Here is a 27,941-nt window from a genome sequence, read left to right as displayed (position 1 = left end):
CCCTCGAGGCGCTGTCCTGCTCTAACGCCGCCATATGGAGAGGAACGTGACCCCGACCCTTTCCTGCAGCTCCCTCAACTGCAGTCAACATGAGGGCGATTGTTGAGCTTTTAGGTCCACAAAGACGACTCAATATTTGTTTATTTCATTTGCTTTCATTATCATTGTATTAAGTGCATGTAAAGCTTATAGCCTATATATTTTTTTACCCTTAAAACAGTTAAAAATTCCATCTGCTTGTCCATTTGCTTTAACAATAATCATTAAAATAGTCTCCTATTAAATGTGTCCATGTTGTCCATCTATACGTGGTATGATTTTTCCAACGCATAACGGCAGAGCAGTTTCTCCTCTATTCCATTATTCTAGTCCACTCTGTCGTGTCCACCCAGCCTGACGTCGTCCGGCCGCTAGATGTCGTCTAGTCCCTAGATACCGAACCGGACAACTGGTTGTGTTCACTTGTTGGAGGGTCCAGATGGGGGCGAGCTTTGTGTCTGTGACCGATCTGTCTCACGCTTATTGAGCTGGGAACTTGAAAACTTAACAGCAGGCAGTTGGGGGGAAAGCTGGGATTTCGGTAACCTCAGCTAAAGAAACGTGTCTTTAGTTGCCCTGCAGCTGTGAGTCACATCAGCACGCAAGCCGTTTCTGCTGGACGGGCTTTTGGCACGATTTCCGGATACCATGGATGATTTAGGTAAGCCCGCTTGACATAATAATGCTACAACTATCAATGGGGTTGTTCTGCTAAAACATCAACACGGTCATGCTATGTTGACATGGTACTCTTTCTCTGGCTTCTACTGTGAGCTCAGTGTTGCGTTAAGTGAACTGATCGAGGGGACCATGGGTTAAGCACAACGTGGGACTGTGCAGGAGCATTAGGCGACAACCAGCACAAGGCTAATTAAAACAACAGCAGGGTTGCTTGGAGCGATTATGAGTTCTACACAGATGTACATAATCGATGTTATGTGCTGGTGTGTTCTGTTGCCTCTGCATAGTGTCGATTTTAACCTTGTGTCGACTAGGCGATCGTGTGTGTGTGTGTGTGTGTGTGTGTGTGTGTGTGTGTGTGTGTGTGTGTGTGTGTGTGTGTGTGTGTGTGTGTGTGTGTGTGTGTGTGTGTGTGTGTGTGTGTGTGTGATAGATATACAACATATTCACCGACTCTACACAAGTAGGACAACATGTTTTACTCTTTCCCCTGATTTACCTATTGCCCAACCCGACAGATACATTCTTCATTTGGTTGACGCATTAAATGACATGTACCTGCAGAACTGAGGCTACTTAAAAGTCTTAAAAGCAACTTCAAATAGGCAGCGGACCTTCATGCAGCCTTGCCACACAAATCAAAGAAATCCCGTCCAGATGCTGAAATGTTACATCGGTAAGCCATTATCAGTCAGCCAAATGGAACCTTTGAGTGGGCCTGGTCTCAGCTGACCTTAGAATGTAAATTCACATACCGCTTCATTTTCACTTCCCCAGTGGGTGGATGTATTATCTGACGGAGAACGGCTGTGTTTGTTTATGTAGCATTTAAATTGAAGGCTTGTTTGGTAAGAGTACTGACTCACTTTAGAGTGCAGGGAGGGAACCTTTACACAGAAAGAACAGGTTGACCAATCATCACCAAAATGGAGCCTGATTAATTGTTAACGAAACATTCATATTTTTCTCTTTCTCATTTCATTATTTTATTGTCGTGCTCATTCCCTGGTGAGGGCTGCGTTTTTGAACTTCTTGCTGGTGTAAGCGCCAGAGACTTGGCCAGGAATATTGGTCATTCTATATGCAGTGAATATTTAAGGACCTTTCTCAGCTTACATGGGCAAAGGGCTTCCCTTAAAGTAGCCTCCTAAAATAAGACTTGCTCAACCTAGTGTAATTTCAATGTAGGGGGGGTGACACACACACACACACACACACACACACACACACACACACACACACACACACACACACACACACACACACACACACACACACACACACACACACACACACACACACACACACACACACACCAAATCGCAAGATTTAGAGACTTGTGAAAATGTGTTTGTTTGGGTTTTCCCCAACAAGGACATGCTTGTCTGTACTTTTGGAATGTCAGGTAGCTGGGAGAGAATGTGGCCTGCTCTGGAAGGACATAGAGGAAGACGTGGGGGGGAGGAGCCATGGGTGTTTGAAGTGAGGGAGCATTGGGAGGCTCCTCACATCAGGCCAAGCTTGTGGGTATTTATAGTGGCTTGACTCTGGGTCCTCAGGTCTCCAGGGCTGAGCGAGCAGCACCTGGGAACTTCCCATTGGTCTCTCTCTCACGCTCTCGCTCTGAGAGAGTCAGTTCGTTCCTCCAGATGGTCGACTGACTGACCGGAATATTAATGTATTTTTTAAGAATATATGTTGGTATGGTAATGGTCTGGTGATGGGTAGGTGTCACGACTCCATCCCATCCACATGCAGGGCTTGTCGAGCCTCGGTCACACTCCTCCATCCTTCCTCCTCCACCACCAGCTCTGCCTCACCCTCTTCCTCCCCTCCCTCTCTCCCACTCCTTCTCCATTCCTGTGGTGAGCCACATGGGAGTCCGAGGCTGTGATCTATCGGCAGCTGGGAGCGGTGCAGGGTAGGCTGCACGGCTGATTATCTGAGCCCTGCGTACGGCCAGAGCGCTCTGTTATGACATACGGCTTTCATTAGCCGCCGCCAGATGTACCCTATAGAGTTGGTTGTCGTTGTTGTTGTGACTTGACGCACGCAAACAGACGCAGGCACACACACACACACAGACGGAGACACACGCACACACACAGCCCCTCCGCCATGTCCACAGCTCCTCCTTCAACTGCTCTGGTTCTGCACCAACCAGACATGCATGTCAAAATAGTCGCACACACACACACACACACACACACACACACACACACACACACACACACACACACACACACACACACACACACACACACACACACACACACACACACACACACACACACACACACACACACACACAGCTCTCTTTGAATCTTCTCATGTACCACTGCAGTTCTCCACCCTCTCCGCCGGATCACCTCCCCGCCCCACTTGGAAGGCAGTCCATTGTGTGTTGACTTAAGTAGCCTCGTCAGCGGTCTGAAGTGATCTCTCAGAGCCCTTGGCCTTGTTTAGCGGGGCCGCTGAAGTGGCTTTGTTTGAAGTGTCACTCATCGAGTGTGAGCTGAGCGGTGGGGGGGGCGGTGATCGCTTCATTAGTGCAGCAGAACTGAGACCTGATTTGGGCCAACATGCAAACCCTCCTGAGTTATTTAATACGGGGAGTATATTGAAACAGTACAAAATGTAAAGCGCTAATGATACTTGACACGCACACTTGACTAAGAATGCTGTTTGATCGTATACCACGAGATGCACAACCGGCAAAGTATTCCATCTGTTATGGGCATCACGTAGTGTGTATGTATGTTGAGGAGAGGATGGACCAGGTTGTCATATTGCATCTGGCTATGCTCTCGCAGCGGATGGTAAAGATTCAGAGATGAGATTCCCCCCCCCCCCCCGCCCTCCCGCTATGTCTGCCGGCCTCTCACTCGATGATGCTCTACATTATTATCAGCATCTTCAGAGCTCTCTCCCTCTTTATAGCATGCACCATGCAACATGCCAGACTCTCAGAAGACTATTTATTAACAAATATACCATGGATGCTGTGATGTAATTGTATCATAAACATTTATTTCCACATTTATATGCTAGAAGTTACTGTAATCATATTTGCCTATAGATACATTAATCAATAAGTAATCCTGCAAGAGTCATCTATCCTCCAGTCTTTCGTCTCTCCATCTGTCCATGTTTAGCGTCAGAACATGATGTTGGCCATTTGAAACATATGGTACAACACACGCACGCACGAACGGCCATGTTATGCATGCTCCTCCAGCTCTCAGTCTGCTGGTGTGGACGGTTTGTTCTCTGAAGGGGACGCTGACTAAGCAGCCACAGCTTTGCACTCAGCCAACAACCGTATTGACCAGTAGCATCCAAGACTGCATAGCCAACAATTCCCGCATCGCTACAATGTAAAGCATTGTATCTAGCGCCGCCACGGCTGAACACAGTTGAGTGTATGTGTTCATAATGACGTGCTGATGTATCCCTCTCCAGCCGCTGGGCTGCTGTTGTAGTCGGGATGTCATGAAAACACAACCCCCGGTCCTACCAAGATTAATAATGATGAAAAAATGAGGCTGGAATTTGAAAATAAAACGTGATTTGTTACTGTATTTTTGTTGGACAATTGAGCTCAAAGCAAGCAGAACACGGCCCTGCCACCACCTAGGTCAGGGCACATTGTTTATGCCTCCTTTGTTAAGATGTGCACTAATGGTACTAATGGTACTACTCATTTGAATTATTCAGCAGTGGAGAAACCGAAAAACAACTGAAAAAACAGAAGTTCTTGACAACATTGAAACCAGATAGTTAGGTGCCACAATAGAGATCCGGATATGAATTTCCACAGCTGCTGCTGTCTCATCAGGTAGTAGCAACACTCATGTTTTCTTCCTCATCAAGAGATGACTTCCCTTATTTTGAAGGCAAATCAGCAGCTGGAAACTGTGTTCCTTTACAGTCAGTCTGTTGTTTGCCTGGCTACTAGGACACAGGCAACAGTGAGTTGTCAGTGACTCACTCAAAAGATAGGTAGCTGAGGACTGTTGAGACGGACTGCATATTCTCTTTTAGTTTGGGACGAAGGACCATGACATTTAACAATATGGCTTTCGATAGCAGCAAGGCATTTCTTGGAATAGGCCTTGCAGATGGTGCAGCCTTTGTATATTGGATCTGTTATTTTTCAATAACGTGACACCTCTGCCCTTATCTTTTCCCAAGCAATGTGCTTCAGTCCAACATTATCAACAGTGGTCAAAAATAACTATCGACCAGATGTTTCCTTGACGATGCAAAACAAAATCTCAAAGAAATACTGAGGAATATTGATTCCAGCTGATAAAAACTTTATAGATGAAAGTAATATCTAACCATTGAGGGAACCTATAAACTTATCCTTTATTGGAATAATGTACGTCGGCTGGTTTTGTTACCAAAAGTCCTTACATATCCTGGGTATGGGAGAAGTTCAATCAAGCGGCATTCGAATAACGTTTGTTTCCGTATTCGATCTTGTATGCCCATTCCATTCAATGTATTTTCAAGCTTTGATTGTAACTATTGCATCAGATATGGGCTTGCATTAGATAAAATGTCATTGGAATATAGTGTTGTAAAGTCAACATTGTAAAACCCTGACCATTATGAAAAAATAAAAATATATTGACACACACTCACACACTCTCTAATCCAATATATCGCCCTGTCCGATAGTTCACATAACACACTGCTGTAATTAAACCTGATGGTCATTTGAATGTTATGATCATTGTAGTTCCAACAACCACCCAGCTTCATCCATGAGTGGTTGATCTATCCGCAGAGAAGTGGCTTATTAGGCCATTGCATATACGCATCCATTTCCTGTATCACAATGGCCTTAAATGTCACAAAAGCACTGGAACCAAGGACCTGTTTTCCTCTTCATAATAAAAAGATGGGTCATATTTGGATGCATGGGCAAAATTAGCTTTCGACCTTTCAACGTCCAGCCGTTTTGTTGACGGATCGAGTTCCCCAGCCTGAATTCCTCACTGTGCAGGGATTCTTATCGTGGTGCTTCATTTGACGTTGATTGACAGCTCGTTTGATAATATGCAGTTGGCCCATGTGGCCAGGCACAAAACAGAAACGGGTGTAGACGGCAGCGCGGCTAGGTGCTGGATCTCTGGAGGGGGCTGGCTGAAATGGCAAAACATGCATAACCCATAATCCCGTGGTTCAGTGTCCAGTGTTGAAATCATAGTCCCTTGCTGTCATGGTGTTTTTATATCACTGATGGAACCAAGTGCATCGTTCACTTCCTGTATCGGATTTGCTTTTGCTTTGCCTGCGATGTTCTCAGATCCATTGCCAATGCCTTCCTGCTTTGACTCCAGAGTTGCTGGAGGATGTTTTTTCAGGCCTTTTGTGAGGCTGACATCACAGGGCAGCGTGGAGGCCGGATGGGTCAGGGCCAACTCGCCTGTCCGTTTGCTTTGGTAGAGGCATTAATGGGGAGTAACAGGCCCTCTTTTATCAAGTTATCGACCCACTGGGGTTATAAAACAATGTGCCTTGACACAATGAAGCCCTTTTAATTAGTGTGTGTGTGTGTGTCTGTCACACATTGACATCTGGGCTCCCATTCAGTGAGTAACTCATTAAAGATGATTCTGGATTCAAACAGCTTGGGCTCCAAGACATCATAAGCGATGCTAGCTCCAGATCAATCCTCTGCTCCATGCTAATGATTCAGGGTTACACACGCATCGCACACACATTCCCTCTCATGCTAGAGCAGCCCTGGTGGTTTTTCATCAGTGATTTGGCTGGCGGAATGCAGTGTGCTGCGTTCCAGGCCCCCACAACTTCTCCTCCTCCACCTCCTCACCCTCCTTCTCCTCCATCCATCCTCTGTTATCTCCCTGCCAGAGGGGGACAAAGACCAGCTTGTCTCTGGTCCTGTGACCCACGTTGACCCACAGTGAGTGGGCCCAAGGCTAGAGAACCAGCATTACCCGCCATACACTGGATTTACTCAATTTCCACATGTTTTACTAAGGGATCAATTCAGTTTCTAAATGTTTTCATATGCTTTTTTTGTATTGCTACCAAGGCGCATGATGAAAAGGATTTTTTTATAAACGTATGCCATGCCATGATACCGGGAAACCTCAAAATAAGCCTCTGTGTGTATCATTACCCCAACACCTTTAACAAATGATGCTTAATGCGGAAGTTTGCACTTTGCTACAGTTGAATGTGGTTATTGTTTTCTTTGAAACCAAGGCGTTGGATGCAGCATGAGATAACCACAGGAGGAAAGCCCCTGGGCTAAGTGTTACCTCTGTTTCGCTAAGCCGTTTAACAAACTGATGTGCAATTCAAATAGTGGTGAATAGCCGGGGGGAGGGTGGTGTATGTGGTAAAGAACATAGACAAGTTTGTCTTTGAGATATGTACAGGCCTCTCAAATTGTTGTCTCTCATTGTTTACATGCAGTATTTGACCAAACTAAAACAGATTAATCTTCAATCCGGACCAACACAATTGTAGTCGGATTTACAAAGACCATGAAACCATATCTGTTGGTGTACATGTATTAGACACCGGGCCAGGAGGTTGTTGTAAAGAGATTATGTTTGTACAAATTGATGCAGGCAGCAGTAAATGCATGAGTTGCCCGGAGACAGTTGCTGTGATGGGCAGCCACTGGGTCCCTGATTTAAGGTCCGGGTCATAAAAGGTTCCTGCAGCACAAATGGCTTTTATTGAGTAGCTTTCATTAAGGTTGTGTTACTCTGATTGGTCAATTCATTGGAGGGGCCCTGAACGTTCCCCTTGGCTGGAGGTTGGCTCTCTGTGATTGGTTATCATGGACAGCCACCAATGCCAAGGACAAGATATTATCCCCTCTCTGGGTCTCCATCAGTCCGTTCATTGCAGATCCAGTAAGATATCAAAGAACTAGATAGTTATGGAGGCTGACGGTCCTGAACTAACTCGAGCGTACGCAGAACTAGTTGAGCGCATACTCTTTTGAATATGAATCACGATCTTTTTAGCTTAGAAATGATATCACGATTCTCTGCCACGATTTTTTTCTAACGAAATGTAATTTTTATTGCAAACATGAACCATGAAAAAAAAAAAAAAAAAGGCAGTGCCAAACATAGTTGTTTGGCACCTCTAGCACGTTGCGTTTCATATGGCCCTTTATAACTGATTAAAGTGCAGTATCAAAAACGGATTGATCTATTTTGTACATCTAGCAGCACATTGTCTTTAATTGCTGACCTTTTATAGCTTCTGAACCAACTCCACACACCTGTAAATGAAGGCTTAAAAATAAAAAAAACGGATTTATAACGATTTATCATGCAGGCTTAATTGGGAAACAGAAGAGTGGAATACAGTTGCCCTATGTGCATTCATCTTGCTTTGCTGTTTCATAAGCCAGAGAAGTGGAAACATTTCCATATTAATGGCGTCCATAGAGCTTCTTATTGATCCAAGCTCGCTTTATGTATGGACAACACAATAGTGACCATTGCATACCCAACAGCCCTGCCAGACACTCCAAGCCTGCTGGGTGGTCTTGGCTCTCCTACAGTCATCAGACCTATAGTCTATACATCATCCTCCTAATACCCTATGTGTGCGAGCACAGGGTCAGGGTAACCGTGGTATTAATAGAAGGCTGGAAGATTTCAGCGTATCCTTGGAATGTCTGGCCTAAGTTAAGTACACAGGGCACCTGTGTGTCGTGTGTGTCGTGTGTGTGTGTGTGTGTGTGTGTGTGTGTGTGTGTGTGTGTGTGTGTGTGTGTGTGTGTGTGTGTGTGTGTGTGTGTGTGTGTGTGTGTGTGTGTGTGTGTGTGTGTGTGTGTGTGTGTGTTGCTATGGGGAGTCTATGATGGAGTCAGTTCTTTGCTAGACCAGGCGTGAGGTGTTGCATGAGTGTTTCTGAAACAGCTGGAGCCACTGGAGCACACTGAACAAGCTCTGACCTTCTGACGGGTAGCCTCGAAGTGGAGAGCCCTGTCTGTTGGTGTGTTTGTTGAAGTAGGACATACTGTATGTTTAGTAGTAGAACATACATAGTTGTAAATAGTTGTCTTCTGTATGCAACGAGGATGGCAGCAGGGGTGGTGTCACACGGTTTGTTTCTGGGATTGGATGTAGGTTGATCCCATTCTCTCTAGTGGAAATCAACGTTTGTTGATAAAGCCCCTTGGAAAACTAAAAAGGAAACGAGAGGTTCAGGCGAACACACATTGGTGAATTAGCCTTGCAATTTGTGTGTGTGTGTGCGTGCGTGTGCGTGCGTGTGTGTGTGCTGATTTGAGTATTTCCTGAGGCTTGGTTCCGCGGCCATCCATCACGCTCTGTCAGGGTCACTCACTGGCTAGCCCTCCCACAATATTGTTATACCAGAATATGTTATACCAGAAATGACAATGTGTCATTTAGATTGCCTGCGCACCTAGTTGATGCACTCCTCCTGTTTCTATCCAACAGCTGTGCTGGCCAAAATGTTTGTCCATTACAGGAGAAGAGTCCATATTGGATCACGTCAGTTTGTTGTGTGGGAACTGAACAGAGCTCCTCCAATAAATGGCGCCTTTGGCTCTTCTTTCACCTGGCCTATTGTGTGTGTGTGTGTGTGTGTGTGTGTGTGTGTGTGTGTGTGTGTGTGTGTGTGTGTGTGTGTGTGTGTGTGTGTGTGTGTGTGTGTGTGTGTGTGTGTGTGTGTGTGTGTGTGTGTGTGTGTGTGTGTGTGGTGCACCTCTTATTAATTTGTATTTCTTCATATATTATAGATGTGTTTCCAGGTTGAGGCATGTCAGGAATTTGAGTCTGCCATGTTCATCTTGATTAAAGGAAGGAACTACAGTAAGGAAGGGGGGAAGGTAGGAAAGGACAGATGTTATAGCAAAGGATGGAAGGAAGCTTAGACGGTAAAGCAAAGGATGGAACGAAGGAAGGGTAGACGGTAAAGGGTGGATGGAAGGAAGGAAGGAAGGAAGGGTAGACGGTAAAGGGTGGATGGAAGGGTAGACGGTAAAGGAATGAAGGAGTAGACGAATAAACAAGGAAGGTAGCTTGGGGCTCACGGATGGCATTTGGTTTTTAATTGAACGTTTGTGTTTGGCTTCTGTTCGACATTAAGCACGGCGTACGATGATGGGCTTTTCATTGAGCTGCTATGACATTTACCGTGTGTGATAACGGAGCATACGAAAGCTTCCCTCACGGTCTGCCATAAACCTGAAATGCTGCAACATCTCCACCTGCAGGATATGAAAGGCTGTGATTCCCACTGGAGATGCCTTCAACGCAGATCAATAGTATATCTGTGGTCTTGCTCGTGGTGTGTTCCCAGAAACGAAGTGCGACCGCTCGGCTCTTGGCAGCTGATGCGAGAGGAGGACGGCGTTGTTGTTGATTCACTCTGCACCCCACCGTCTGCTGGTCAGCAGTGTTAGTGAGCAACTCAGGAAACGTCATAAAGTGAGGAGACGGGCAGGCAGGATATCCCGCCAGAGATAATGGAAACTACGGGCTCTGTGGAGGGGCCTTTAGATGGTATCATCCGCGCAGTCCGAAAATCCCTGTACTATCATCGGTTCCTGTTTTTCATGTATGAGTCTATGTTATTCTGCACAGAAGTCTGCTCTGGAAATGATGCATGATGAAGAAGCCGCTTCTCGCCACATGATCCCCTTTTTTAGAAATGGCCGTCAACCGCAAAATGACTGCATGTATACACTTTTTTTTGGCCCCCGCAGTTCACAGCACACATCAGTGCATCATATGAATATCGATCCCGGTAGATGCTTTTACCTTTTTCGTCCTCAACCATTTCACCGAACATCCTTCAAAACCTATCCATTTTTTTTTATATATTTTTGCTTCCCACACTCTCTCACGCTCTCTGTCTCTCTCTCGCTCTCTCTGATGAGCACCGCGGAGGGCAGTGCTTGTGTAATTAAAAGGCTCACCATTCATCTGGGAGAAGGAGCTTCTCCTTAATCTATGTCGACCCATATATTTCAGACACTTGGGGACTCGCCTGCACCATGTGCATACTTCCCTTTTTTCTTTTTTACCCATCCATCTCTTCCCCCACACACTCCTCTGTGCTTATTAATCTGCGTGTCTTCTCTGCTGTCCCATATGTATGTATGCTTAGACTGCGGTGCGTATTGCCAGAGCGCTCTGAACTCGACAGCGCTTTGAGTTTCTGACAGGGGACGACTGTCTAACAGGAAAACTTTGGCACCGGCTGAAATGAGTGTGAATGCAAAATAAATAGTTTGAACCTTGCCCGCTTCAGAGGATTTTGTGGATTAAGGGTGCATAACGCACAGTGTGTCTGGGAGAACTAGTAGCTGTGCTTCATGGTTGCGGTTCACACATTTCCTCTTCAATAGGAAGGATTGCACCACTGGGATTTCACCCTTTTTGAGCAGCGAAGATCTGTCTCTGAGGCCCGTCTCGTATAGCACAGCGCTTCCAAGCCTGAAGATAATTGGTTACCGTCAAAGGCTTCTTCCTCCCTATACAAAGAGAGAGCGACCAGGTTTTCCTTTTTTTTGTTATTTAAGACTTTCAAAGTTGGAGATTTATAAACCTTGAATATCTTCTGCATCTTTTAAGTCACAAGATAAGCGCCCCTCTCTAATTTAGGAAATCTCCAACAGTATACATGAAGTTATTCTCGTCCCAGGGCTTTTATCTCTCAGGTTGGTTTGGTTTGCAGCCCGTCTCTTCCTGTTGGGGCCTGACTGCGGCTGGCTCCAGATGTCTTGTACTTGTGGACCGTGCTATGGCATGTTCCCCCAGGCATGGGGTGTCTGCAGCACAACCCACACACCAGTCATCACACGCTCTGTGCACATTATAGAGCCTTACACTCGTGGATGCACCAGCCGCAGTATGGCTATCTTGCTACATCTCTCCTTCCTAAATGATGATGCCTCAAACTCATTATTTTTGTTGGAGCATGCCATTGTTTTGCTTTAGAACAAAATATCTTTTCTATGGCCTTGAGATCACTAATGATATGAGACCAATGGATTGGGTCACGTTGTGATTGATCCCCTGAGGTGGTAAAATGCGGTCTGCATCGATCCAAAACAATCTTGTGTGGAATATTTAACTACAAACTCTTAAGCACTGGCAATGTCTGATCTTTCTGTGTGCTTTTGTACAGGGACCCCCAGTGACCACACACACACACGCACGCGCACACGCACACACACACACACGCGTGCCACTGCATCACGTGAGCCCAAACCCTGTTACTTGGCTGCAAAAGTGTAAACAGTGGGCAGCAATGAATCATAATGGAATGTGTCTGGTCCGTTGTGTCCATGTGGAGTAGGAGGCCTCCTCTGTGGAACCCTGCCTGGTCGCTGGCATGCTAGCCACGGTCAGGCTGAGTGTGGCCAAAAGGATCCGGTGTTGATCGAGCTCTGCCCCGTCTCCTCTCTGTCTGGTGACGAGTGAGCGTTGCCCCTTAGTGATGCTGTCGTCAGGTCAAGATGTTCACTATTATTATTTTGCGCTAAATATGCAGAATATTTCCAGTGACCTAAGGTTCATCTTGGATACGAATATCCTCAATTCAAACCGGATGGAGTTGATAATGAAATATGAAAGACGTGGTCAATTTTACTGAAAGCCTGCATGGGATTTGAGTATGAAAGGGCAGCTGGTTATCTATTTATTATTGATACTGGTTCTAGCCTAGTCCTTCCACTCCCTTCTTGTGTTTGAACCGGTTGATAAGAACTCCTGTTAAGTCTGTTCGTTCCCCTCCCTTGTTTCACAACCATTGGCTGTGTTGCGTGGCGTAGCCTTAGGGAATGTTTTGTGTGTGTGTGTGTGTGTGTGTGTGTGTGTGTGTGTGTGTGTGTGTGTGTGTGTGTGTGTGTGTGTGTGTGTGTGTGTGTGTGTGTGTGTGTGTGTGTGTGTGTGTGTGTGTGTGTGTGTGGTGAAGCATAACTCCACCTAGGGTTTCAGGCTGACAGGCTTGTGCCAGCATAGCAGTGGGAGGAGGCGTAGCAGCAGGTAAACATAACCCAAGCCCTGTTCCCCTCTGCCCAACTCCCTCTCCCTGGTCTCACCTCTCCCCTCCCTGTGCCTCACGCCCCACTGCTGAGGCCGGTAGAGCTAAGAAAGGCAGTTCCGGCCTGGCAGGGAGTCACTGTGGGCTGCCCTTCTTCCTTCTCCTTATCTCTCCTGTGTGGGTATGTGTGGGTAGCCGAGCTCTGGTCTTTTCCTAAGGTACGTTTCATCTTCAAATCTTTAAAATCTGCTGCCCTCTCTCTCTCTCCCTCGCTCCATCTCAGTGCTCTTTGAAGTTCGGAGTGTGTCTTTGTATGTGTGAGTTAAAAGTACTGTACCTAGACTTTTTTTTCATGGTTGGGTTGGTTCAAATTCTTAATAAGTTGACGTAGAAAAGTAAACAAATGTTGTGCTTGGGAAGTTGGCATATCTTCTTTATGGCTCTTTCTCATTGAAGATACAACTTTGAAATGATGTGTTGTGCTTGCGAGAGACGTACGCACTAATTCGGTTTTACAATACACCTCTCAGAAAAGGTTGTAGTGTTAAACATTGTGTGTGCGTCTACTTTGTGAGACTGTCAGGAGGTCATAAATGGTACCTAAATTGCTCTAGCGCCGCATTGCTTTGACGTTTGTCGATACTTAATTTGGGTGCTTTATTGTTTTATGGCTTGTGACATTCTGACAGAGTAACCGAACACTGGTGGGCTTGTTGAGTGAGCTAAAATAGGCCTGCAGGGCACAGTAATACGGCCTGGGCCCTTCACTAAATCCACAGTAATGTCGTAAGTGTCTCTTCCTACCTACTCGTTAGACCTGCACAATCACAGTTTGGTGTCCCTGCACTCTGCGTGTATGGTACAGGCGTTTAACACGAACTGAAAGTCATGACTGAGTCAGGGGGGGTGTGTGTGTGTGTGTGTGTGTGTGTCTGCTGTTGGCCCACTAGGGTCAATGAGTAACCAGAGGAGTGGCCCAGACACCTCTTATGATTCAGGCGGTTTCAACTCTTCCACCACCCTCCAGTGAAGTCACTCTTCTTGTGTGACCTTTTTGGAAGACGCTGGCGACTATCTTTCTTTTGATGGTATACACAACACCAAAGAGAGCCTCGAAAAATATCAACAACAATCGGTGTGTTTGCTGTTATTTTCCGTAGATGCGCTGTTGGCGGACCTGGAGTCCACAACATCACACATCTCCAAGAGTCCGCTCTTCCTGCTTGACGACCCGGCCTACTCTCTGCCCATTGGTCAGTCGCACCAGCAGGACCTCGTCTCCCCGCCCCCGGGTCCACCTGACCAGACCATCAACGGACTAGACGACACCCAGGTGAGTCCGTGTGAAGACGAGACGTCGAGCCGGACGGAAAACCGGATGTTAAACGATAGCAGTTGTTGTCTTAGCGTTTGCTTTTGACAGCTGTGAATGTAGGTAGAGGTTGTTTTAGTAAGGTCGCCATATGGATGGTGGTCCTACATTGTGAGTAATGTACCTGCTGCTCTCCTCAGTCTTTCAGCTCTGCCCAACGGAGTACTTGGTCCACAGAGGGGGGCAGTCCCGATCCGGCCCCCACAGAGGAGGAGCACGTCTACAGGTAGGACTTCGGTGTGATCCAAGAAACCAAGGAAATGACTCGCTTGTTGAGGCATATACTTTATTTTGGCACCGCTGTGATGTCTTGGTATACAAGCCAGTAGCAGTTGACAGACGCAAAGACTCAATATAAATAACAATATAATAAACAAAACGAAGTGTGAGCGAAAATATTCTCTGTTGATTGTCTCAACAGTTTCCCGAACAAACAGAAAAACAGTGAATCTTCAACCGCCGCCATGAACTCTTCTCTGGGCAGCAACCTGTCCGAGCTGGACCGTCTGCTGCTGGAGCTCAACGCAGTCCAGGACAACAGCCCCTGCTTCCCCACAGAAGGTTAATTTACCTTCTGTATATATACACCAGTCTTTGATGTCTTGACGCTAAATCCTCCATATGTGGATCATGTGCACGGGATTAGCTTGTTGATAGCATTCCATTGCGCACATCTGGTTTGGCAATGCTTTGATGATTTGATATTTCATAAAGTACAGCTGATGCTAATTAAAAGATCAGTCTTTGGTCCCAAGTAATGGTCAAAATAATTCAACAATTTGTGGTCATATTAATTAACCGAGGGCTTCTAATGATGGACATGAGCAGACTATTTATCCCTGGACTGTGTGCATCGCAGGCCTATAGGCATCTGAGAAATCAGGCCACCATTGCGATGCACACGTCCTTTGTTCATTCCAAACACGCATTGGACCCAGGCAGATGATCCACATGGTTTGGTTTTCTGTCCACAGAGGACGCCGCACCCCCGCTGCCGTCCAACAGCATACACCACTATGTCCATGAGAACGGAGTGTCGCCTCTCACGAGCAACAACCCTCCCCCTGCTGTCTTGGAGAAGCCCAAACGCAGCCTGGCCACCCGGGGAATAGAGGACGTACGGCCCAGCGTGGAGAGCCTCCTGGATGAGCTGGAAAGCTCTGTGCCGATGCCCATGTAAGGAAATAATAATGAGGAGGATTGAGGATTGATGATGATCATACTGCTGCTGCAGGTTTCGTCGTGTCGATCTCTAGATGCTATTATCAAAGGTTCTAGATGCTTGGTTGATCAAACGTTTTGGATGCTCGCTGGTTCAAAGGTTCAAGATGCAAGGAAGATCACAGGTTGTACATGCCTATATCGAAGGTTCTGGATGTAGCTGACGGGTCACTAGCTGTTAGTATCCAAGGTTGGGTGGATCAGAGGTGATGTTGGGTGGATCAGAGGTTCTACTTGCTAGGTCACTAAAGCCTAGTAAAAAGGTTCTAGGTGCCAGGTCACGAGATGCGAGCGTCAAAGATTCATCATCCCCCATCAGTTTTTCATCATCCTGCTTATTGATGGCATTCCATTGCACACATCTGGGCTGGCATTGAGTGATGATTGATATGTAATCAAATGCAGAGGTTGTTAATACATTGACATTAACCAATTTGGTGACTTGACTTGAGGCATGGGGCCAATACTACGGCTCACCACAGTGTGTCCACATGTGTCTCGTTAGCCCCGCCCCTCTCATGGTGTCCGAGGAGCCGACCGACGGCCCGGAGACAGCCGCCCAGCAGCAGGCCAGGATGTCTGCGTCCTCCGCCACGCGAGAGCTGGACGAGCTGATGGCGTCGCTGTCTGACTTTAAGGTCCAAAGCAATGTGAGTATCGTTGAGAGGGGGGGGGGGGGGGTCGGGGTTTCATGTTGGGATGGAGAGTTGGATAGATTTTGATTTGGAAATGTAATGAATTTCTCAGTAGAAGGTTACTGCTGAGGAACACGTCTGGTATTGTTTTGAATTGGTTATTCAGTTTTAATGATGTTTCAGTGCACCAATGGTTGGTTTTATTATCAAATATAGATGCATTATTTTTTTGGGAGGAAATTTCATTATCTTTATAAGGCTTTCGTTCCCCTCCCTTATTTCACAACCATTGGCTGTGTTGCTTGTAAAAGGTGGTGTAATGTAGATTGTGGTAAGCTTTGTGTTTTTCTCTCTCTAACTTGCCGATAACGCAGACGAAGTAATTAGAACCTGTAGGTCAGTTATCTTAATAATTTAGTTTGCACAAAGGAGTATAATTAGGTATTACAGAATTAGGAATTAGTTGTGTATTTATTTCGTAATTCTACTAATCGAGAGCCGATAAAGTTTCGAAGGCAGCGTGCTAGTTTCTGTGCATGCATGTGGAACACCTTCACGATTGACACTTTCTTTTTCAATCCTTTTCCTCTGTTCTGTCTTTTCCTCTGTGTCCTATTTGTTTGTGTTGGTAAACACACCTGTTTTGGGGGGCTTAGTCGGGCTCTCAGTTGTCTGTGAATCTGGAGGGGGCAGATTCCTCATTACCAGCTGGCTCCCCCCCTACTGCCCCTACCCCATCGATAAACTCCTATGATGCTCAAGTGGACGTTCCCTCTCCCACCTGTGACATATCACCCTCCTCCACCCCATTCATGTTTGATCTCCATATAGATGAAGATCACTCCATTATAAGCAACGCTCCTTCATCGCCTACTATGACATCTACATCCGAAAGCCTTCAGTATTCCCAGACTCAACAGATAGACAGTTGTGGCAACGTTAGCCCCGAAGTCCCGCATAGCGTAACGGTCTCCAGTGCGATAAAGTCTCTAAATCAGGCCAGCGAGGTGAGACCTGCTCATGTGGCACCAGCTAAAACCCCCGCTATTAAAAGCTCAACGTCACCGTCTATGACCAAGAGCCCTAGTCCTGTTGCTAGCGGCCCGAGTCCACTCACTGTTGGCCAAACCCCTAGCGCCGGTCCTGCTCCCGGGGACCCTAGCGGTCAGGCAGAGGCTGCCAGGAGCCTCAGTCCAGTGCTACTCTCTAAAAGTCCAGAAGCTGAAGCTCATAGTTCCCTTGAAATCAAGAAGGTTGCAAGTCCAGTTCCGCCTCGCAAATGTGCAAGCCCCGTAACGATACCAAAGGTATTTGGTTCAGCTAAAACCCCTAGTCCTATGGCCGTTCCTAAAAACCTTGAGGCGATCCCGAGGGGCTCCAGTCCGGTGACCGTTCCTCGGCTCTCTAGCCCGATTCCAAAGTGCTCCAGTCCTTTTACAGTACCTAGGATCTCAAGCCCCCTAACCGTCCCTCAAAGCCTGACGCCAGCCTTAGACCCCGTCCCAAAGTGTGCCAGTCCGCTCCCGGTTCAACGGATCGGTAGTCCGTTGGCGTCCTCGCTGAATCAGAGTGCAGCCGATAGGTGCCCCAGCCCAGCCACGGTCACCAAAATAACCTACTTGGTTCCACATGCTAGCAGTCCCCGGGCCTCCCCCATCACCCTCCCTGCCGTGTCCTCCAATAGCATCTCACCCCCCCATAAAGACGCTCCGGACAGGGACTTCTCCTGGCCGTGCCGGGCTCCGTTATTGAACGACGCCCTGGACAAACTCTTGGCTATGGGCCCGGGCGAGATGCACACGAGGGGGGGCTTCGACGACGGATTCTCCGACCTCGGAGGGTACTCCACTCAAGGAGGGTCAATGCAAGGAGACGAGGATAGGCTGTGGGACGACGAGGAAGGGATTTACCCCAGTCTCAGCCGGGACGGGACCTTGACATCTATGACCGACTCCAGCTGGATGGATGAGTGTATGACCCCCTCTACCTGCCCCGGGACCCCAGACGTCATGCAGGAGCTGCCCTCGCAGCAGCCCTCCGCCGTCGAACGCTTATCCGCATCTGGACAAGTAGGACTCTCGCCTGGGGGCTCCCGAAATGAGATGCTGAAGCATGGCTGGAATGGCCTTCTTAAGATCCCATCTGGGCCTTTGATTATTAGGACGTTTGACCCTAGCCACGTGCTTGACTCCATCAAAGATAGGCTGTATTTGAAATTATATACAAACCCCTACTACATAGTGGATATAAATGTTAATGTATAACGCTTTGGACATGGGGAATTATTGTGATATCAGACCAACTCTTAAGTTCCAAAATTGCAGTCCTCATCATGAGTTTTTAGAATTGATTTACACAAGGGGGTGTGATCCATAATACATTTATGTGATGTTACTGAGAGGAGAGGAACATTTTTATTGAGTTATTGCCAAGCCCTTCCCAAAGCCTTACTTCAAAGTCTCCCTCAACAGTATTACAGACGGGTAAATATCATTAATATTGATGTGTGGCCAACGGATGATGATGACGGATACGTTTTTCAGCCTCAGAAACTTATTTCACCAGAGCAGGTCTTTTTTTAACACAAAAGTCACATACACACACGCAAAGCATCTTGATAAAAAGTAACCGCCCTTCTTTTTTGAGGTGTGGTGCATGAAATGCTTCATCCCCCGTTACAACACTACAACATACCCGGAGGCACACGTCCACGCTGGTAAATAACAGGCCGACTCTTCCTGGCTTTGTGTTTGGGAAGCTTTGCTGAAGGTTTTCCGTGCACGCCTCCACTTGCTCCTGGTTGACATAGCTGTCTGAGTCATCATCATCAGGACCTGGCTTGCCGTCTTTGCACAACAGATGTGTACACTGTGTCCATTCATCAACTAGTCAATGATCCCTTGCCTCATGGCGCAGAAGGTGTTTTTTAGAAAAGGCTCAGATGCTAGACGATGGCATGTTTGCTTCAAAGTGCGCTACACTCTGTGGACTGTTTGCATCTCCTGACTTGGTTTGGCACTGATCAATGAGTAGAGTGGGTTTGATATTTGAAGCTGTGCAGCATGGCTTGCCAAAAGACATTTCACCCGCTCCAATTTTTTTTTTGCAACAAGGCGGCACTGGATGAAGAAGTGCTTTTGAAAAACAAAATATACTCGGCCGGAGCCAGTGCTTGTTGAAGCCATCCTGCTTGTGTGATTATTATTATTTTTTTTCTTAACTTCAACGTGTGCTTTGAGAAATAAAGCAACCCCCCAAACCCCCCACCCCACCGCCGTATCATTCACCCTCCAGCTCAAGGCAGTCATTCGCCGCACCAAAGAGACCACCAATGTGCACCCCATGTACCGAGAGGGGCTGCTGCGGCGCAAACTGGGCGCCGTCCTCGTCAACAAGAGCAACTCTCAGGACCGGCTCATCCAAGAGCTGCAGGGGAAACTGGGCATCGGGAAGACGGAGCGCCGGCGCAAGCAGCAGCCCGATGATTGGATGACGGAGGGGGTCATTGTCATGTCTAACCCTCAGCGCACGCGGGAAGAAGGCGGGGCTCCGACCGTGGATAAGGTAGAGGGGAGCGACCGGGTAGATAGAACCAGACTGGTGTTAAAAGACAGAGCTGGTACCAACGAGTGATTGGCACCGTATTAAGGGATAAGAGCTTCGAAGAATGACTAAGCAGAGTGCGTTTAATCTACGCTTTTCCAACCCAGCTGCATTTGGACTTTGAGAAAGAATTTTGGAGTCAAATTAAAGCTATAAATAAGGCTTTGTTAACACTTTCACTTTTCTATTTCTTTCTAAATTTCGTTCATATTTGATCCTGTCCTTTTCCTCTGCTCTGTTCTTTTCTCGTTGCTCTCCTGTTTCCATCCTGCTTTGTTTCTCTCTCTCTCTCTCTGTCTCTCTCTCTCTCCTTCAGATCATCATTCCTCCCGTGTCCCCCGCCCCACAGAGAAAAGTCCTGCCCCCACCTCAGCCCAAAAGGCCTGCGCCCGTCCAGCAGGCCCCGCCTCCTCCTCTCCCGCCGCCCCCGCCCACCCCGCCTCCCCCCAGGGAGCCCACCCCGCCACCTCCACCACCACCGCCCCCGCCCCGGGAGCCTACCCCTCCCCCGGCCCCGCCCCCTCCGCCCCCGGCCCCGCCCACTCCATCACCCAGCCCCCCGCCCCAGCCGGCCACGCCCCCTCCGCCCCCCAAGGTCTTGGTGTCCGTGAGCTGTCAGACAGAATACGACCCTGCCTTCCCACCGATGCAGGCACGGCAAAAGCACACATTCCCCCCCACCCCCACCACTTTGCTTTGTTCACCCCTTTTCTATTTCAAACTCTCATTCTTCTGTCGGATTTTGATGTTTTTTCATTATTGAATGGTTTTATTCGTCTGAATCCGCTGTGATTCAACAAAGGTTCTGCCTTCTGTGTGAAGTCAGCTCCCACAGTTTTTGATTGTCTGTGCTGGAGATAAATCACAACAATTCCTCTGTAGCCCCCTGCTGTGGCGACACGTAGTCTAGTGTTTGCGTGAGACCCCCACTTAGTCCAGGTTACACGGTGCATGTAACACTACATTTAGGCATATCTGGTCCCTCTCGATCCCTCACCCACTCCCTCTCCTCACTTCTAATGGCGCCAGGGCTCATGGTATCAGATAAGGGGGGAGAGGTGGTAGACTTGGAGGGCTTTACAGGGTTGGGATGGGATGGGGTAGCGCCCATGCTCCAGCCGCTCTTTAACTGTCCTGCGCAGGAATGTGAAGCCCAAGGCCCAGCTGGACACCCAATCCGCCCCATGACAGCAAGGTTACCGCTACCGTTTTTAGCATCCCCCATAGGACTTCCGTCAACAGGCCCCATTAGGGTAAGGACCGGGGTGTCACTCTAGAATGCCGGTGTAGAATCGTTCTGTTTTTAGCTTGGCGAGGTATTCAGATGTACCCGGGTTAACGGTCTTGTTTTTGAAGATGCATTTCTTCAAGCGCTGACTGTCTGTCAGGTGTGTGTGTGTGTGTGTGTGTGTGTGTGTGTGTGTGTGTGGGCAGATGGATGATTCGGGAGAGAAGGGAGATTCCTAGGTTCCCCGTAATGAGACTTTTTGGTAGATTGTGAAGCTTTACCTTCACCATAAGCCAAAAGAAGATGGACATATATGTTTGCTCAATATATTTTGTAGTTCCTGACTCAGACATGGCTTCTTTGTAACTAGAAGCTTCTTTCTCAGTTTTGGCTATTGAACAGCTCTCGCTAAAGGAAGATGGTCCAGTCCCTATTGTCCGGGGGGACTCTGTTCCACGGCAATCATGCAACACGATGTGTAATCTGGTTGCTTAGATGTATATGCAAAGTACCAACATGATCCGATTTCTATATCATGTTTGAGTTTATTGGCTTTACGGATGAGGGAAGAGCTGTGGAAAGACCTAGCCCCAAATATGTTTAAAAAAAGCATTCAAATCAATGCACATGGAATCAACCACTTTTCTATTTCTATTAAAACGGTTCTCAAACCAACCAGAAAAATTATGATTTATTACTTTTTCATTGGGTGCCGCATATTTCAGATTCAGTCTCAGGGGAAGAGCTCTCCGACCGGCCCTCCGAAACAAGCCAACAAGCTTGACAACATGCTGGGCAGCCTGCAGTCGGACCTGAACAGGCTGGGAGTGCAGACCGTGGCCAAGGGGGTGTGTGGTGCCTGCAAGAAGCCCATCGTAGGCCAGGTAGGTGGATATACACCCCTCCAGATGAATACAGGTGCAGACAAAAGCCCACTGATAAACCCAAACACATAGTATATCAATTAAGTATCTTGGGTCCAATAATACACAGAATATTATTATTATTATAATGTTATTTAGAATATTAAAATATGAATTTGTCCGTGTTCTGTTTTGGGGTTGGATAGTTTTTGGGAAATCTTGCACCAGAGGGTGCTCCAGTAACTTGTCCTAGTTTACTAAGATATGCTGTGTTGGCCTGTGTCCTGCATATTTCCTGAGTGATTACCATTCGTTAAGGCCAAAGCCACTAAATAATAATGAATGAATAATGTATTGTCTCAAATTTTCCATACGTTTGTCACTGTGATCATTTCTTATCCCAGTGATAAGATGTACAATCAATGTACAATCGATGTGCAATCAATAATTTAAACTCAATGACGGGATAACTTTAATGAGAGATAGTAATATTTACAGCTCCTGGAAATTTCAAGTCGCCAACATTTCCTCTCCTATAGTTGGATTTCGAGGTCTTTGGAAATGTAAAATTGACTTTCCAATTGTAATCCCCACATAAAAACAAAGATTGCAGTCCTGTTCCGTGTATACAGATTTGTACACTGAACCCTCTCCCTCACCACAGTTGACCTGAATGTTGTCCTTGTCTTCACCAGGTGGTGACGGCTATGGGCCGCACGTGGCACCCTGAGCACTTTGTGTGCACCCACTGTCAGGACGAGATCGGCTCTAGAAACTTCTTTGAGCGAGATGGCCAGCCTTACTGTGAGAAGGACTACCACAACCTATTCTCCCCGCGCTGCCATTACTGCAATGGGCCCATACTTGACGTAAGAGATGTGGTTTTGCATGCAATGAAGGACATTTATGATGTGATTTTTATATTCATAAAACTGCCTAATTTATGGATATTAACATCCAACTGCCTCACGTATGGACCATCAACATATTTTGGTTGTTAAAAGTGAAGGGGATTTTGGGAGATTAATGGTTGTTTTCTCCCTAACTTATGAGCTCATTCCTATTTAAACTTTGCAAGTGTAAAATACTTTGGTTAGGAAGTTCAATTGGACTTTGTTCGAGGGATTAGCCAACATGAGTCATTATTCTCACATATTTCCAGTAATATCAGACGGGCACAGCAACCCAGTCTAAATGCAGAGTAACTCACCCCCCAGTTAACTACTCAGGTTAGCACTAGCTTACAAGAGATCACAAACAAATGCTTTCAGCTTGAGTTATTTCCTAGAAAAGACTTTTCTTCCTGGACTCGTTATTGTTTTGGCATCTAGGCCTACATTGTGTGTGTTTGTTGTTGTTCAAGGTACATGAGGAATGGTTTGAGGCCTGGAAAACATGAGCCAGCAGTGCACGCATCTGCCCACATCTCCTGAGAGCTTCTCCATAACTAGCCTGCCCTCTTCTGGTCGTAATTGATAGTTTAACTGAAAAAGAAGAAGTGAGAAGGAGTTAAGAAACCCCATTTTAATACAGGTTCAGTTTGAGTTTAGGTATTGGCCAGTGGGCAGCAAGTACTGAGTTGAAAAAATGCAGATGACAATATTGTTTACATGTTAATATGGGAGACGGGACAGCTGCTTATGATGTTTGATGTTGTATGTTGATGTTTTGATGTTGCAGAAAGTAGTGACTGCTTTGGACAAGACCTGGCACCCAGAGCACTTCTTCTGCGCCCAATGCGGCGCCTTTTTCGGGCCTGAAGGTAAAATTCAGTCCTCCATGACGCCTACACTTCCGGATGCGGGCACCTAATACCTTAAAGTTATATTTATACAAAAATGGAAACAGAATCCTGTAGTAGTTCAGGAATTTAAAATCCCAGAATGCCTTTGATTGCGCACTTAATCAATCTGAACAAAAATGTGTGTTTAGATTGACATTGTTTGCGCAGGTTAAAGCAGTGTTAAAAAGCGGGTCAGAGGAGTTGACATGTGACCTTTTCATCCAGGTTTCCATGAGAAGGATGGCAAGGCGTTCTGCAGGAAGGACTACTTTGACATGTTTGCTCCTAAATGCGGAGGCTGTGCTCGTGCCATCCTGGAGAACTACATCTCTGCCCTCAACTCTCTCTGGCACCCAGAATGCTTTGTCTGCAGGGTGAGTTCTTCAGTGGGCGGATGTTTTTAAATTATTCAAATATGTCTTTATTGTTATGTCTAAAACATGTCTTAAATGAGGGCCAAACGGCCAAGCAATAACTTGTAGTAAACTGCTAAGAAGGCAAGTACAGTGCCTGAACTGGTCTCTGCAATTACATTTATATATATCAACAAAATAAATCCTTTCTCAAAAGTCAAGTCAGCAGAATGTCCACCTGTTCCTGTTTCTGTTGACTTTAAATTCATTTTGCAAACACCATTCATCCAAAGCAACCTATTCTGCAACCTTCAGAGGCAGGTAGGGCTTTGGGCTGGGGAGTCCCCACTGCTTAACCACTGCCTTGTCCCAACCCTTCCGCAGGAGTGCTTCACTCCGTTCATCAACGGCAGCTTCTTCGAGCACGACGGCCAGCCGTACTGCGAGGGCCACTACCACGAGCGGCGCGGCTCCCTCTGCTCGGGCTGCCAGAAGCCCATCACCGGCCGCTGCATCACGGCCATGGCCAAGAAGTTCCACCCCGAACACTTTGTGTGTGCCTTCTGCCTGAAGCAGCTGAACAAGGGCACCTTCAAGGAGCAGAACGACAAGCCCTACTGCCAGGGCTGCTTCGTCAAACTCTTCAGCTAAAGCTGTTCCTGTTGGTGGAGGTCCCGGTGGGGAGGGGCTTGCACAAAGCGACCCACAGGAGGCCCCTGTGTGGGTTCATTCATTGGTTTCTTGTTTTCTAACTGCTGCATGTGTACCGTCTGTGCCCATCTATGTATTCACTGATGTGCTTGTCGTGTATGCGTGTGTGGGATACAGTGGAGAGGTGTCGATGATTTTAAAGGCTATTTCCATAGGGGATCACATCAGTAGAAGCCATGGTGGACGGCCTCGACATCAGCTGGTGAGGGGCCGTGTCATTTGCCTGATTATTCTTGGTGGTCATTCGACACTGACTAAAGGCAGATGTTTTCTAGAGAGATTTTAAGGATTTTTTTTTAATTGAATGCATGTATTTGTTGAGTATGGTTGCAACAAATGCAGTGATTAATACTTTCGCAGCGCGATGATTTGTAAATGTTATTTTTTAACCCTTTCCCCAGGGCAAGAACCCTTATCATGTGACCAGACCAGCTCAAAGTGGTTTTGTGATGGTTTGGGACAGCTGCTTGTCAATTGCATGGACCACAGGCTTGACCTCAGTAATTCTAAAACATGTAGATGGTTTTACATAACCGATACTTTGCCTATGCGTGTTGAGATAATGTATTCATGTATTTTTCTAATTATAAGATGGAGATTTGCAATATTGTGATACATAGAGAAACGTGTTTAAAAACATGCACACACTGGTTGGGGTCATTTTATTTTTTTTAGATTTTTTTCATCCAATTGCAGATTTCCTCCCAAGACCATCGAGGTGGATTTTGGTTTGATCAAACTATCAGGTCTTTTTATGGAACTAAACTATATATATTCTTTAGTCTCTTTAGTGTTAAAGGCCTTGTTTTTCATGTCACCCCTGTGTCTCTGTTGCTATTTTCTACCAATGGGCATCAGAACTTTTACAAAATGTCCCACTTAAATTGCTTGCACCTTTAAACTGTGTGTGTGTGTGTGTGTGTGTGTGTGTGTGTTATTTTACGACCGATTTTCTATCAAATAAATGACGAAATTAGATCAAAATCTGTTATAAGTCAATACAAGTGTACGCTTATTAATGTTTCAATTTAGGTGCAACTTTGATACAAATATGCCAAGTGGCTCAATATGGAAAAACTGAAATCATCTAAAAAAATATGAAAAGATATCCTTTGATTTACTGCTGCATATGTCCAAAATTGTAACCAAAGTGTCCAGTGATGTTAGGAATAAGCAGAATTTATCTAATGTTTTATGTTTGACTACTATGAACAAAACTCAGCACTGTTAGAATGTCATTGTCTTGATGACGTCAACCTGAGCTTGAGATGTGATATGTGTTGTGCATTGTGTTGAATGGCATGCTGCATTTCTAGGATCAATGAGCAGGATCCCGTCTGGCTGAGGGGTGGGGGTTCATCAGCACTTGCTGCCGGTTGCTATAACAATCAAAGAAAATGTGTAATACTCTTGGACATGCATAGTGTTGTGAAAATAACTTGTGTCATGGATAGAATTAAAATATATAAATATATTTTTCTCCAGGCTCCCAGGAATATGCAAAGAGCTGGCTCTATGGGCATATAATTATAAACCAGCGATGGCTCTCGCCTAATACATAACACCCACTTGTATTGGCTAGTGTTCAAGAGGATTTAAGAGGCCCTGCCCTGAATATTTAGGTTACAGGCTAACACCTTTTGAGATGAATGCTAACCTTTGATTATAATGTTGTATTGGTTAGCTGCCTCTGTAATGGGTAAACAGGAATACCAGGTCCGTTGTCGTTAGTAAAGCAACCTGAGTATTGTTCACTGTTTATTTGACAAGTGGCTTTTTACATGTTCAGTCTCTGAATGTAACCTTGATTACATTATTTGGTGATCTTTAACTTGTCACTGACGTTCATGCAGACTTTATTATCCAGATACATTAGTACGATTACGATACATGGTGTTTTTTTAAAACAATATAAATGATTGTGCCAATTTTTGTATGCCAATATAATGTCTTGTACACTGTGGAAATGTCAGTGTTTCTTCTGGTTGAGTCTTTATGGGTTAAACTCTAGAAAAAAAACAACGATTTGCTTAGTGCACTAATGCTGATTTCCAAATAGTCTTGCAAAACCATTACTGGACAATTTCCTAGACCCCACTAGGTAATATACTTTATATTGAGCCATATATATTTGATGTAGTTCTGTTATAGGCCTACCTTATATAACCACAAGCCCGGGGCTATGTGATATTAAACAGTTTCAATGTTTGAACTATGCCCCTAAGAAAATGTATTTCTGCTCATCTCTGTGGCAAGATCAGGGTTATGATTGCCTTATTGATCCAATGCTTTTGCTTCGAATCCCCCCATGTTCATTGACAAATTAATGTGATATGTATCCTTTTTAAGTGCCACAATTACTTTTTCTGTTCATAAAGAGAACATTTCATAGCCTGGCAATGTGTTTGATTTCATGTGATTGACAATAAAATGTTATTTCTGTAAGTAAGCCTTTTTTGTTATGTATTTTTCCTTTTTATTGTTCTACAATCCCAAAAACATGATCAATGTGCAATTCATGTTTGGGGGTTATTGTAATACTAAACCCGAGTAAAATAATATCGCTTTTAATGATGATAACAAGCCCATGGGTCTCTGGGGCCTGATGACGTTAGTATCCTGATCTTGTCATTAAGCGTTTGCAGCTGGCGGCTGATCTCGGCGATGCGAGGGGAATCGTCCATAACCTCGATCCTCTGCATACTTCGAAAACGATGTAGGTCCAGGAAGTTTTTTTCTCCAATCTGCCAAATGCGCAGTTTAATGCTTTTCAGATTAGGAAAAAGCTTGAAAATCATACCAGTGTGGCAGTCTGAGGGCCATGGTTCTAGATGTAGGTGTAGTAGACCCTGGACCTTTGACGCTATGACTGCCAGGTCAGCTGAGGTCAACTGATTTACACGCATGGTCAGACTGGTCACCTTTGCGGGAATTGACCCGCCATACTCCCGAGAAGGGGGACCCCCTTTAATAACAAGGGTAGATAATTGAGGGACGTGGCTCAGCCACGTTTTCAATCGATGTCCTTGTGAACCCATGTAAACCACAGTAAGACTCTGTAGACGAGTCAATGAACGCATCGTGTCGTTGGACAGACACGAGTCGTCGTACACAACCAGCTCCAAGCTGGTCAGCGTCTGGTTGGAGAAGCAGTCGGCAGGTTCTCCCAAACCCTTCTCCGGAACACTGACATATTTGGAATAGTTATTCATTGCCCAAGAGAAGTGCTTCAGCTTTGGCAAACCGGAAATAATACAGTGAAACATCTGCACTTGGTTTCGTATGTCACCAGCTGAGTGATATTCAAGCGAGGTCAGATTCGTGAATTGTGAGAGAAACGCAAGGAAATGTTCAGGAGAAAGGAAATCCACATTACACAGACTGATGCAGGTCATCAGTTCGGGGTCCACCACTGTCAAACA

The 27,941-nt window shown here is 46.1% G+C and overlaps 1 protein-coding gene across 2 annotated transcripts; it reads left to right on the top strand.

The window, feature by feature from the left end:
- Positions 1 to 451: 451 nt before the first annotated feature.
- pxna (paxillin a) lies at positions 452 to 26,968 on the top strand. 2 transcript variants are annotated; one of them, XM_030374445.1, is made up of 11 exons: positions 466 to 700; positions 13,911 to 14,083; positions 14,263 to 14,348; positions 14,544 to 14,683; positions 15,097 to 15,298; positions 15,849 to 15,993; positions 21,535 to 21,693; positions 22,368 to 22,541; positions 23,353 to 23,434; positions 23,681 to 23,829; positions 24,193 to 26,968. In XM_030374445.1, exons 1-11 carry the CDS (start codon positions 688 to 690, stop codon positions 24,457 to 24,459), a joined length of 1,590 nt encoding a protein of 529 aa, XP_030230305.1. In that variant the 5' UTR covers positions 466 to 687; the 3' UTR covers positions 24,460 to 26,968. The 2 variants fall into 2 exon arrangements, with proteins under 2 accessions (XP_030230304.1, XP_030230305.1); XM_030374444.1 differs by lacking the exons at positions 21,535 to 21,693; positions 22,368 to 22,541; positions 23,353 to 23,434; positions 23,681 to 23,829; positions 24,193 to 26,968 and adding exons at positions 16,635 to 18,047; positions 19,273 to 19,887 and having other exon boundaries at positions 452 to 700.
- The last annotated feature ends 973 nt before the right edge of the window (positions 26,969 to 27,941 follow it).

This window comes from Gadus morhua, chromosome 13 (assembly GCF_902167405.1).
Source record: "Gadus morhua chromosome 13, gadMor3.0, whole genome shotgun sequence".
In the NCBI taxonomy this organism is placed as follows: Eukaryota; Metazoa; Chordata; class Actinopteri; order Gadiformes; family Gadidae; genus Gadus; species Gadus morhua.
Note: the sequence above shows the minus strand (reverse complement) of the source record. Positions and strands in the feature narration are given on the sequence as shown.

Bases quoted from the DNA above. Each gene is read 5' to 3' on its own strand.
- pxna (XM_030374444.1), top strand. The intron at 15,299-15,848 runs GTAAGGAAATAA...GTGTCTCGTTAG, and splicing joins AGCTCTGTGCCGATGCCCAT to CCCCGCCCCTCTCATGGTGT. The intron at 15,994-16,634 runs GTGAGTATCGTT...TGGGGGGCTTAG, and splicing joins ACTTTAAGGTCCAAAGCAAT to TCGGGCTCTCAGTTGTCTGT.